Below are 11,622 nucleotides of genomic sequence, written 5' to 3' on the forward strand. Positions count from 1 at the left end.
GTATGAATTTTTTTAATTTTTATTTATTTATTTATTTTACAAAGAGGACTCACTTTTGCCATAGTACTAGTACCTGTCAACTGAACATTATGCCAGAATTAAAGAGTCAAGATGAGAAAGTCTCTAATGCCTCTCCTCTACCACCTCACACTATCTGAGCTATTTGCTTCCTCTCCTTGGTAGCATGACTTTAAAAATATTAGCACCAAATCTCCCCATATCACCTTCAAATTCCCCTGCTCTATTCTCTCCAGGTCACTGTTATTAGGTTCTGCTGCCCTATATTTTTACTACCTCTCTAATGTTGGCATCAGCCACAAAATGCAGTCATTGTGCAATTTACAAACCTCAATTAAAGACAGACAAAGCATTTACACAGAATATAGTTGAAAGTCAACTAGAAATCTAGTCTTTTTTTTTTTTAAAGGTGAATTAAGAACAATTTCAGGTTCTACACCTGCTCCTTCCCACACGACTCCATCTGCCAATTGTGGCTTTACAACCTCATTTTTAAAAAGTTTTTCTGTGAGAGACCCCCACAGAAACAAGGGAAACTGATCAAGGCCGCTGTCCTCCAACAGGATTTCCTTAAGCATAAGAGTCTGTCCTCAGAAATCCTACTCCAGGATTGAGCCCTAACTCACAACGAATAAGATTTTTTTGTCAAATACACAGGGTGATTAATTTTTCAGTTACAGTAATCTTAGGTCTAACTATAGTCAACATATTCAGACCAGTGTAATTTGAGTCAACTATATCCCTTTAATTGGACAAAAAGACTCAAAAAATACATGAAGAGGCTATAACTAAGAAGAGATGATTCTGTTTTGTGACAGCAACTCTGTGGGGCCCACAACTTGAGAACCGGGGTACTAAAATATGTTCCTCTTTGTAATTATAGGGGGCAGCTAAGCACAGGGAAACAGGAATTCTCAGCTAATCATTAACTGAGAATTCTGAAGTTAAATATTAGCAAGCAAGACAGGATTCAATTAAAAATTTGTTCAAACTCACTTTGTATTTGGACATTTCAGCTTTCCTTTAGCTGCTAAATACTCCTGAAGCTTGTTCTGCCGCTCTTCTGCAACGAGATCATAGTAAAGTATAATATACATTTTAAAAAAAATCATAGGACTTAATATTTCTAACATATTAATTAGAGTGGCTGATTTGTTTTAATTCACATTTAAATTATTTTACCCGAAAACATCTCTTGGGCTCCCTTCTCTGCTGACTGCACTAGGCGACACTATTCCTAGAAATATGTCACTGAAATGGATGTACCATAAAACTAGTTTATATTTGTGGTGTTAATATTCAAGCTAACATCTGAAAGTAAGACTTGAGTTCTATAAGGCATAACAAAACAAGGTCTCATCTTTCAGATGAAAGTTTGTTTTGTTTGGGGTGATTTTGGGAGTACAGGGCAGGATGGTGCTGTGCTGAATTGTTCAAAGGTTAAACTAAAAAGGAGAACTGAGGCTATGTCTACACTACGGACCTTACAAAGGCAAAGGTCTCCTGTGTAGCAGCTCTATGACAGTGGGAGAGCGCTCTCCTGTCGGCATAATTAAACCACCTCCAATGAGTAGCAGTAGCTATGCCAGCAGGAGACACTCTCCCTCCAACATAACGCTGTCCACCCTGACGCTTTTGTTGGTGAAACTTATGTCAGTCAGCGGGGTGGTTTTTTCACACCCCTGACCGACAGAATTTTGCCAACAAAAGTGCTAGTGTAGACAAAGCGTAACATGATGTTTACTGCCATCACATAGTTCACTCTGTTTGTCTGTTATACCCCTTGCCCCACCTGGTGTCTGTCCTATCTATTTAGACTGTAAGCTTTTGGGGGCAGAAATCATCTACTACTGTTTGTACAGCGCCTAGCACAATGGGGTTGGCCCCTAGGCACTAGCATAACAAACATGTTAACTAAAATGAGTTAACAGATGCTTTCCCCCACCCCCAAAGTGAGTGTGACATTCCTCTCTGGTATTATCTGGACCAGTGATCTGCTAGGTTACTCCAGTCCTTGACTCTGGGAGCCAGCCTTACCCTGCTCTGCTGTGAGAACCCCCATTCCTAGGCTGTTCTTGCACAGCCTCTGGCATGTAAGCTGCTCCTTGGATTGTGCAACCGAATGACACTAGCCAATATCTCCGGTCCCAGACACAACCCTAGGAAACCTCTGTCTTGCAGTGTCCAGGTATGCCCGCTGGACACTGCAAGCTTATATAAGTTCGTCAGTTTAACAAAGATATTGATATGTTATCAGGCTTGTTAGCCCAAAGGGAGTCTGACACGCTTCAAACCAAACGCACTGCTTCTGGTTGAACAAACAAATTTATTAACTACGAAAGATAGGTTTTAAGTGATTATAAGTCAAAGCATAACAAGTCGGATTTGGCCAAATGAAATAAAAGCAGAACGCGTTCTAAGCTGATTTTAACACTTCCAGCACCCTTACAATCTTAGGGCATGGCTACACTTGCAGATGTAGAGCGCTTTGAGTTAAACCAGCCCTAGGAGACCCCAGCAGGGAAGCGCTGCAGTCTGTCCACACTGACAGCAACAAGCGCACTGGCGTGGCCACATTTGCGGCACTTGCAGCAGCATTGGGAGCGGTGCATTATGGGCAGCTATCCCACAGAGCACCTCTTCCCATTCTGGTGCTGTGGCTTGTGGGAAGGGGGTGGGGCATTCTGAGTCCTGTCCCAATGCCCCGTGATGCATCGCTTCGCATCCCAGCAATCCCTGTGATTCCATCCACATTTGGCACCATCTTTCAACGTTTTTTGTACTGCGCGCGCTGTCTTCCCTTTCGGTCTGCGGGAATGGATGCCGAACTGCTGAGGAATATGCTGATGGGTCTCGCCAGCATGTCACGAATTGCAGTCGAGTTACTCCTTAAGCTACAAACTGACAGTGAGGAGTCTGACGATGTCGACTAGCATAACGCATACAACATGAAATTGCTTGTGACATTCACGGACATGCTCACCACAGTGGAACGCTGCTTTTGGGCTTGGGAAACAAGCACCGAGTGGTGGGATCACATCGTCATGCAAGTCTGGGATGATGAGCAGTGGCTGCAGAACTTTCAGATGAGAAAAGCCACTTTCATGGGACTGTGTGCTGAGCTCACCCCCACCCTGCGGCGCAAGGACACAAGATTGAGAGCTGCCCTGCCAGTGGAGAAGTGGGTGGCTATTGAAATCTGGCAACTCCAGACAGCTACTGATCGGTCACTAACCAGTTTGGATTGGGAAAGTCAACTGTTGGAATCGTGTTGATGCAAGTTTGCAGGGCCATTATTTGCATCCTGCTCAGAAAAACCGTGACTCTGGGTAACGTGCATGACATTGCGGCCGGCTTTGCACAAATGGGTTTCCCTAACTGCTGAGGGGTGATAGATGGGACGTACATTCCAATTCTGGCACCAGCCCACATGGCCGCCAAGTATATAAATGGGAAGGGATATTTTTCTATGGTTCTTCAGGTGCTTGTGGATCACTGTGGGCATTGACATTAACGCAGGCTGTCCTGGAAAGTTGCATGGCGCACCCATCTTTCGGAACACTGGCCTGTTCAGGAAGCTGAAAGCCAGGACTTTCTTCCCAGACCGGACGATCACCGTAGGGGAAGTCGAAATGCCCATTGTGATCCTTGGAGACCCCACTTACTCTTTAATGCCGTGGCTCATGAAACCCTACACAGAGAGCCTTGACAGCAGCAAGGAGCGGTTCAACAACAGGCTGAGTCGGTGCAGAATGGCTGTGGCGTGTGCTTTTGGCCATTTAAATGGCCATCGGTGCTGTCTGTATGGGAAGCTGGACCTGGCCGATGACATCATCCCCATGGTTATATCCACATGCTGCACCGTCCATAACATTTGTGAAGGGAAGGGTGAAAGATTCACTCGGGCATGGACCTCGGAGGTTCAACACCTGGAGGCTGAATTTGAACAGCCAGAGACCAGGGCTATTAGAGGGGCCCAGCGCAGGGCTGCAAGGATTAGGGATGCGGTGAGGGAGCAATTTGAGGCTGAAAGCCACAAGTAATGTTTGTTGCCCTGCACGGGAGTGAAGTGCAGCAGTTCCAATGTTAGTAGGAATCTGTGTTTGCTATGTATGATGCACTGACTTGCAGTGCCCGTTGCTTTCCTGGGCTATGGTATCTTTTACTTAATGCAGTAATAAAGAATGTTTTCAAAGCCAAAAAATTCATTTATTGAAAAGAAACACAACTGCTTGGGAAACAGAAACGGAATGACACATCTGTGCTGTGTGGCACGAGGGAAGGGAGTGGGGTGGGGAACACGACAATCATGGATTTGTGTATGTCCTGTTATCATACTCAGCCTTTGTGTCTGGAGTGCCATGCAATGAGTGCTGCACTTCAGGCTGGCTAAAATGCATGGTGATGGGGGTTGAGTGCAGTGGGTAAGGGTCGTAGTTTGCAGGGCTGGGTGGTGAAGCTACAGGTGCTGGAGGCAGCTGGGGGCGATAAGAACCTGGATGTTGGGAAAAGTGGGTTGGCAGTGACATGGGGGGCACAAGGGCAAGTTTTGGGAGAAGGGCTGCAGGGGGCACAGGCATGGAAGTTCTCCACCTGCAGTGCTATGAGTGCCTGTATCAAGTCTGCTTGGCGCTCCATGATGCTTAGCAGCCGCTCCGTGCTTTGGTGCCGGCAATCTGCATTCTGCTGGTGGACCCTCCTTTCACTCTCCTGCCACTCCTGCACTTTTTGATTTTCATTAAGGACTGCTGCATGACTTCATGCAGCATGTCCTCTTTGCTTCTTCATGGACACTTTCTGACTTTTTGGAGTCATAGAATATCAGGGTTGGAAGGGACCCCAGAAGGTCAAAGGTCAAGAGTCTTTTGGTCCTTGATAACAAGGACGGCTGGGATCTCAAGGTTGCATCTGTAAAGCCAAAATGCAACACTTAACGTAGGCAGCATTGTTCACACCAGACAGAGCAATGATTCGGACGTACTTAAAGTACAGTGTACACAATAGCAGAAATTGCCCGTCCCAAAGCGAGCGCACACAACCCACAGGAGTCCCAAAATGATGAGTAAGCACAGGGGCAAGGGGGACTGATTGTTTTACAGCCGTACTGTCCTCTGGGGTTCTGTGCCTTGGGGAGAGCCAACAGCTGCAGGAGGACCTTATACTGAACACTATCCCCAAATTTTCCACAGGATGAGTTCATCCTGGAAGATATCTCGCTGCTGAGGGTGACCTGGGAAGCAAGGGAGGGTCTTCTACTACAATGCGGCTTCTGCTCTGGCCCATATACAGCTTGCCTGTGTGCAGCAATAGTCCCCCCAGCCCACCACAGCACAGTGGTGCGGACATGTTAGCCTTACTGGGACAAGGAGCACAGTAGCTCTGCCAAGGAACCTGCGCAAGCGGATTCCCCAGCTTCTGCATGAGACCTTTGAAGAGATCACTGAGGCCAATTACCACAATGTGAGAGAGCACATCAATGCCCTATTCCGCATCTAGGCATGCATGCGGCCCTACCCTCCTAGCCCCAAGAGCCCACACCAAACAACTTCCTTCCCAAAATAAAAGCCGCTTACCGGGAACGTCCTCTGCTGTTTGATCTTCCCCAAGCACCGTCCGCTGCGACGGGCTACCTTCCTCCTGGCTTGAAAACAGCTCCTGGCTGCATGCATCTAGGGATGCCAGGCTGTCCCCCTCTTTCTCAGCACGCTCGCTCCCGCTTTCCTCTTCCTGCCTTGTTGAACTGGGCTCTGAAGTGTACCTGGTGGTCTTCAGAGTGGAGGTGGGGTCACCCCCAAGTATTGCGTCCATCTCTTTGTAGAAATGGCAGGTCACGGAGGCAGCACCAGAGTGGCGGTTTGCCTCCTGCGCTTTGTGGTAGGCATTCCGCAGCTCCTTCACTTTAACCCTGCACTGCAGTGTGTCCTGCTCATGGCTCCTTTCCATCATGTCCCTTGATATCTGCCGGAAGGTACTGTAATTCCTACAGCTGGAGCGCAGCTGGGACCTGACAGCTTCCTCCCCTCAAACACTGAGGAGGTCCAGCACCTCGCCATTGCTCCATAGTGGGGATCGCCTAGCAGGTGGAGGCATGGTTACCTGGAAAGATTCACCAAGAGCACTCCACGCCTGGCTAAGCAAACAGGAAGGGGATTTTCAAAATTCCCAGAGAATTTAAAGGGCGGGTCTGACAGTTGGTCACCTGAGGGCAGGGCAGTAGAGTTCAAAGTGATGACCAGAGTGGCTAGAACAGGCATTGTGGGACACTACTGGAGGCCGATCCGAGCGCATTAATAGACCAGGGCATCCACACTGGCGCCGCGATGCTCCAGCTGGGGCCCAGCAAGTGTTCTGCTTCTCAGAGGTGGATTATCAGGAGTGCTCCAGCCGTGGAGTCCAGGCGCTCTACGTGCCTTGCCAGTGTGAACACGTCAGGGGTTAGGGTACCCTGGGCTGCTTTAATACACTCTAACTTGCAAGTGTAGCCAAGCCCTTAGATCAAGGACGGGCAAACTTTCTGGCCTGAGGGACACATCGGGTTTCCAAAATTGTATGGCGGGCCAGTTAGGGGTGGCTGTGTCTCCCAAACAGCCAGGCGTGGCCCAGCCCCCACCTCCTATCCGAACCCCCAGCTTCTCACCCCCCAACAGCTCCCTGGGACTCCTGCCTCATCCAACCCCCCCTGCTCCATGTCCCCCCCACCCCTGACTGCCCCCTGCCACCCCATCCAACTCCCCGCTCCTTCCTGACTGCCCTTCTGGGACCCCTGCCCCATCCAACCCCCCTGTTCCCCACCCTCTGACTGCCCCGACCCCTATCCACACCGCCGCCCTTGACCACCCCCTGCCCTCTATCCAAACCCCCCCCCCCCCGTTCCCTTACTGTGCTGCCTGGAGCACCGGCTCAAGCCACGGCTCTGCAACTGCACTTCCCGGCAACCCAGAGCACAAGGCTGAGGGGGAGGGAGAACAGTGGGGGAGGGCCCGGGGGCTAGCCTCCAGGGCCAGGAGCTCAGGAGGCCGGGAAGGAGGGTCCCGCGGGGCAGATGTGGCCCACGGGCCATAGTTTGCCCACCTCTGCCTTAGATGCTTCTCACCACAGGCTGGCTGGTTGCCCTTCAGCCAGGCTCTCCCCTTTGATCAGTGCTTTAGTCACTTTGTGTGGTATCTGTAGATGTAGGTGGAAGAGAGAGGAAGCATGGCAAACATCTCTCCCTTTTATCATGTTCTTTCTTCCCTCTTGGCTTTGCCCCCACCCTTCAGAGTCATGTGAGCATTACCTCATCACAGTCACAAACTGACCAAAAGAAGGGGGTGTGTGACTCACTTGAGAGTCCAACAGATCCTTTGTTGCTGCAAAGGACGCTGGCCTCGGGCTCCTGTGAGGCTGGACTGAATTTGTCCCATACATGCCCTGATGAGGTGTGAACTGCCTCTTTGCTCTTAGAGAGTTTTTGCCTGGGCTTATTTTAAACCATGAAGACACATTTTCAGCCTCCTAACTATATACATAGTCCAGGAGAGCTGGCTGTATTTCAAGGAATCCCTGTTGAGGTTACAGGGACAAACCATCCCAATGAGTTGAAAGAATAGTAAATATGGCAGGTGACCAGCTTGGCTAAATGGTGAAATCCTAGCGGATCTTAAACATAAAAAAGAAGCTTACAAGAAGTGGAAGGTTGGACATATGACCAGGGAAGAGTATAAAAAATATTGCTCGGGCATGTAGGAATGATATCAGGAGGGCCAAATCGCACCTGGAGCTGCAGCTAGCCAGAGATGTCAAGAGTAACAAGAAGGGTTTCTTCAGGTATGTTGGCAACAAGAAGAAAGCCAAGGAAAGTGTGGGCCCCTTACTGAATGAGGGAGGCAACCTAGTGACAGAGGATGTGGAAAAAGCTAATGTACTCAATGCTTTTTTTGCCTCTGTCTTCACTAACAAGGTCAGCTCCCAGACTGCTGCGCTGGGCATCACAAAATGGGGAAGAGATGGCCAGCCCTCTGTGGAGATAGAGGTGGTTAGGGACTATTTAGAAAAGCTGGACGTGCACAAGTCCATGGGGCCGGACGAGTTGCATCCGAGAGTGCTGAAGGAATTGGCGGCTGTGATTGCAGAGCCATTGGCCATTATCTTTGAAAACTCGTGGCGAACCGGGGAAGTCCCGGATGACTGGAAAAAGGCTAATGTAGTGCCCATCTTTAAAAAAGGGAAGAAGGAGGATCCTGGGAACTACAGGCCAGTCAGCCTCACCTCAGTCCCTGGAAAAATCATGGAGCAGGTCCTCAAGGAATCAATCCTGATGCACTTGCATGAGAGGAAAGTGATCAGGAACAGCCAGCATGGATTCACCAAGGGAAGGTCATGCCTGACTAATCTAATCACCTTCTATGATGAGATTACTGGTTCTGTGGATGAAGGGAAAGCAGTGGATGTATTGTTTCTTGACTTTAGCAAAGCTTTTGACACGGTCTCCCACAGTATTCTTGTCAGCAAGTTAAGGAAGTATGGGCTGGATGAATGCACTATAAGGTGGGTAGAGGGCTGGCTAGATTGTCGGGCTCAACGGGTAGTGATCAATGGCTCCATGTCTAGTTGGCAGCCGGTATCAAGTGGAGTGCCCCAAGGGTCGGTCCTGGGGCCGGTTTTGTTCAATATCTTCATAAATGATCTGGAGGATGGTGTGGATTGCACTCTCAGCAAATTTGCGGATGATACTAAACTGGGAGGAGTGGTAGATACGCTGGAGGGGAGGGATAGGATACAGAAGGACCTAGACAAATTGGAGGATTGGGCCAAAAGAAATCTGATGAGGTTCAATAAGGATAAGTGCAGGGTCCTGCACTTAGGACGGAAGAACCCAATGCACCGCTACAGACTAGGGACCGAATGGCTAGGCAGCAGTTCTGCGGAATAGGACCTAGGGGTGACAGTGGACGAGAAGCTGGATATGAGTCAGCAGTGTGCCCTTGTTGCCAAGAAGGCCAATGGCATTTTGCGATGTATAAGTAGGGGCATAGCGAGCAGATCGAGGGACGTGATCGTTCCCCTCTATTCGACATTGGTGAGGCCTCATCTGGAGTACTGTGTCCAGTTTTGGGCCCCACACTACAAGAAGGATGTGGATAAATTGGAGAGAGTCCAGCGAAGGGCAACAAAAATGATTAGGGGTCTAGAACACATGTCTTATGAGGAGAGGCTCAGGGAGCTGGGATTGTTTAGCCTGCAGAAGAGAAGAATGAGGGGGGATTTGATAGCTGCTTTCAACTACCTGAAAGGGGGTTCCAAAGAGGATGGCTCTAGACTGTTCTCAATGGTAGCAGATGACAGAACGAGGAGTAATGGTCTCAAGTTGCAGTGGGGGAGGTTTAGATTGGATATTAGGAAAAACTTTTTCACTAAGAGGGTGGTGAAACACTGGAATGCGTTACCTAGGGAGGTGGTAGAATCTCCTTCCTTAGAGGTTTTTAAGGTCAGGCTTGACAAAGCCCTGGCTGGGATGATTTAACTGGGAATTGGTCCTGCTTCGAGCAGGGGGTTGGACTAGATGACCTTCTGGGGTCCCTTCCAACCCTGATATTCTATGATTCTATGATTCTGGAGAGAATGCCCTAGTGCAGCAGTTTGGGTGCCTGACTGTGAATATAGGGGAAGGTATTAGTCCAGTATGGCACACACAAATGCGTTTATTGACCAAAAAACGTAAAAGAAAAGAAGAAAAAACAACAGTTCAGTGTTCAGGCGTTTGGCATAAAGGGAATTCAAGGTGGAAAGAGAATGAGGCATTAGACTAGAGCAGTGGTTCATTAGACTAGTACCCGGTGTACCCATGGGGATACATTGAGGTCTTCTAGGGAGTACATCAACTCATCTAGATATTAGCCTAGTTTTACAACAGGCTACATAAAAAACACTAGCAAAGTCAGTACAAATTATGGATGTAAGTAGCATGTAAAAACAGTAACCATGTAACCGATTAAAATTCTATTGGTTACACAGAATCATAGAATATCAGGGTTGGAAGGGACCTCAGGAGGTCATCTAGTCCAACCCCCTGCTTGAAGCAGGACCAATCCCCAATTTTTGCCCCTAAATGGCCCCCTCAAGCATTGACCTCACAACCCTGGGTTTAGCAGGCCAGTGCTCCAACCACTGAGCGATCCCTCCCCATGATTAAACGTTTACCTGGGGAACTCGGGGTGCCAGTCACTGGCCCCCCAGCCAGGGTCCCGCAGCCCAGAGAGACCCCAGGCACGCAGGGATGCCAGGCAGCAGCAGGTCCGGCAGCCCAGAGGGACCCTGGCCACCTGTGGCCAGCAGCCCCAAGCTACCTGGCCAGAGTTTAACCATTAACAGAAACCAGTAAGCATCACGCTTATCAGGTAACCTCTTACATCCCGAGTACAAACTAAAATTTCATCTCGGGAAGGAAATATTTATCGTGCTCTCTATAGGAGACACTGAGGCGTCAGCCAGTTGGTTTTCTACGCCACGGTGAGCGAGCCAGCGGGCGCCAGTCCCGCTTGGGGGGACTTTGTAAACAGGCCGCTTCTAAGGGAGGGAAGGGGGGGCGCAAGACCAGCGGCTCCTATACACGCCAGGAGAAGCACGGCTGCCCCCACCCAGCCCCTGACCCGCCGCCGCCGCCGCCGCTCCCGCCCGGGCAGCGCCCCGGGGCCCGCACGCGGCCCGGCCTCTCCCAGAAGCGGGGGGCGGGCGCCCCACAGCCCGGCGACCAGCGATGGGGCCGCCCGCGCCGCGCAGGCGCCTGAGGGGGGGGGGGAGGGGGAGGCGCCCCCCCCCGCCGGGCCCCCGCACCTCAGCCCGGAGCCCTTCCCCGGCCCCAGGCGGGCGGGCGGCCCCAGGGCTCCCAGCCCGCACTCACCCTGCGCGGCCGTGGCCCGCGCCCGCCCCATGGCGCCCCGGAGCTCTCCGCCGCAGCCCGGCAACGCGCCCCTGCCCCGCCCTTGCCGCGGCCGACCGCTCCTGCGCGCTCATTGGCCAGCGCCGCGTTCGAAGTAGCCAATAGGAGAGAAGACGAGCTTGAGGCCGTGCGCGGCGCCGGCGATTAGCTTGCGAGGCGCGCGAGCGGGACCGCGGGATGTCAATCATGGGGTGCGCGCTCCGTTCCCGCCTCTTTTCTGAGGGGGCGGGGAGAAAGGCATCTCCCCGGCTGAAGTGGGGCGGGGCTGGCTGTGGGATTGCAGGCCAGGCTTGGGATCAGGGTGCTCGGCGCTGTACACTGCACCCAAGGCACTGTCTCACTGCTGCGGGTGCCAACTTTCTGATGAGGACTAACAGATTTATTTAGTCTTTAAAGTGCTACCAGACTCCTCCTTGTTTTTGTGGATATAGACTAACGGCTACCCCTCTGATACTTGGCAATTTTCTAATGGTACAAAACCAAACCATTGGTTAGGGGTGGAATAGCTTGGTGGTTTGAGCATTGGCCTGATAAACCCAGGGTTGTGCGTTCAACCCTGAGGGGGCCATTTAGGGATCTGAGGCAAAAATTGGGGATTGGTCCTGCTTTGAGCAGGGGGTTGGATTGGATGACCTCCTGAGGTCCCTTCCAACCCTGAGATTCTAGGATTCTATAACACTCCTGCC

General features: G+C 50.8%; 1 protein-coding gene across 5 annotated transcripts in view; it reads right to left on the bottom strand.

Annotated features, from left to right (window-relative positions):
* Window positions 1–10,995, bottom strand: part of CKAP2L (cytoskeleton associated protein 2 like) — a 36,106-nt gene extending 25,111 nt beyond the window's left edge. Inside the window, exons 1-3 of one of the 5 annotated variants that reach the window (XM_073324781.1) lie at window positions 10,898–10,976; window positions 7,090–7,182; window positions 1,015–1,081 (exon numbers count right to left, since the gene is read on the bottom strand). In XM_073324781.1, the coding sequence (XP_073180882.1) occupies window positions 1,015–1,029 (15 nt within the window). In that variant the 5' untranslated portion in view covers window positions 1,030–1,081; window positions 7,090–7,182; window positions 10,898–10,976. Of the gene's footprint in view, window positions 1–1,014; window positions 1,082–5,591; window positions 6,623–7,089; window positions 7,852–10,897 lie in introns of those variants that run through there. The other 4 variants (XM_073324779.1, XM_073324780.1, XM_073324777.1 and 1 more) reach the window with 4 other exon arrangements.
* Window positions 10,996–11,622: the final 627 nt, after the last annotated feature.

The sequence above is a fragment of the Lepidochelys kempii genome, chromosome 26 (assembly GCF_965140265.1).
Source record: "Lepidochelys kempii isolate rLepKem1 chromosome 26, rLepKem1.hap2, whole genome shotgun sequence".
NCBI lineage: Eukaryota > Metazoa > Chordata > Testudines > Cheloniidae > Lepidochelys > Lepidochelys kempii.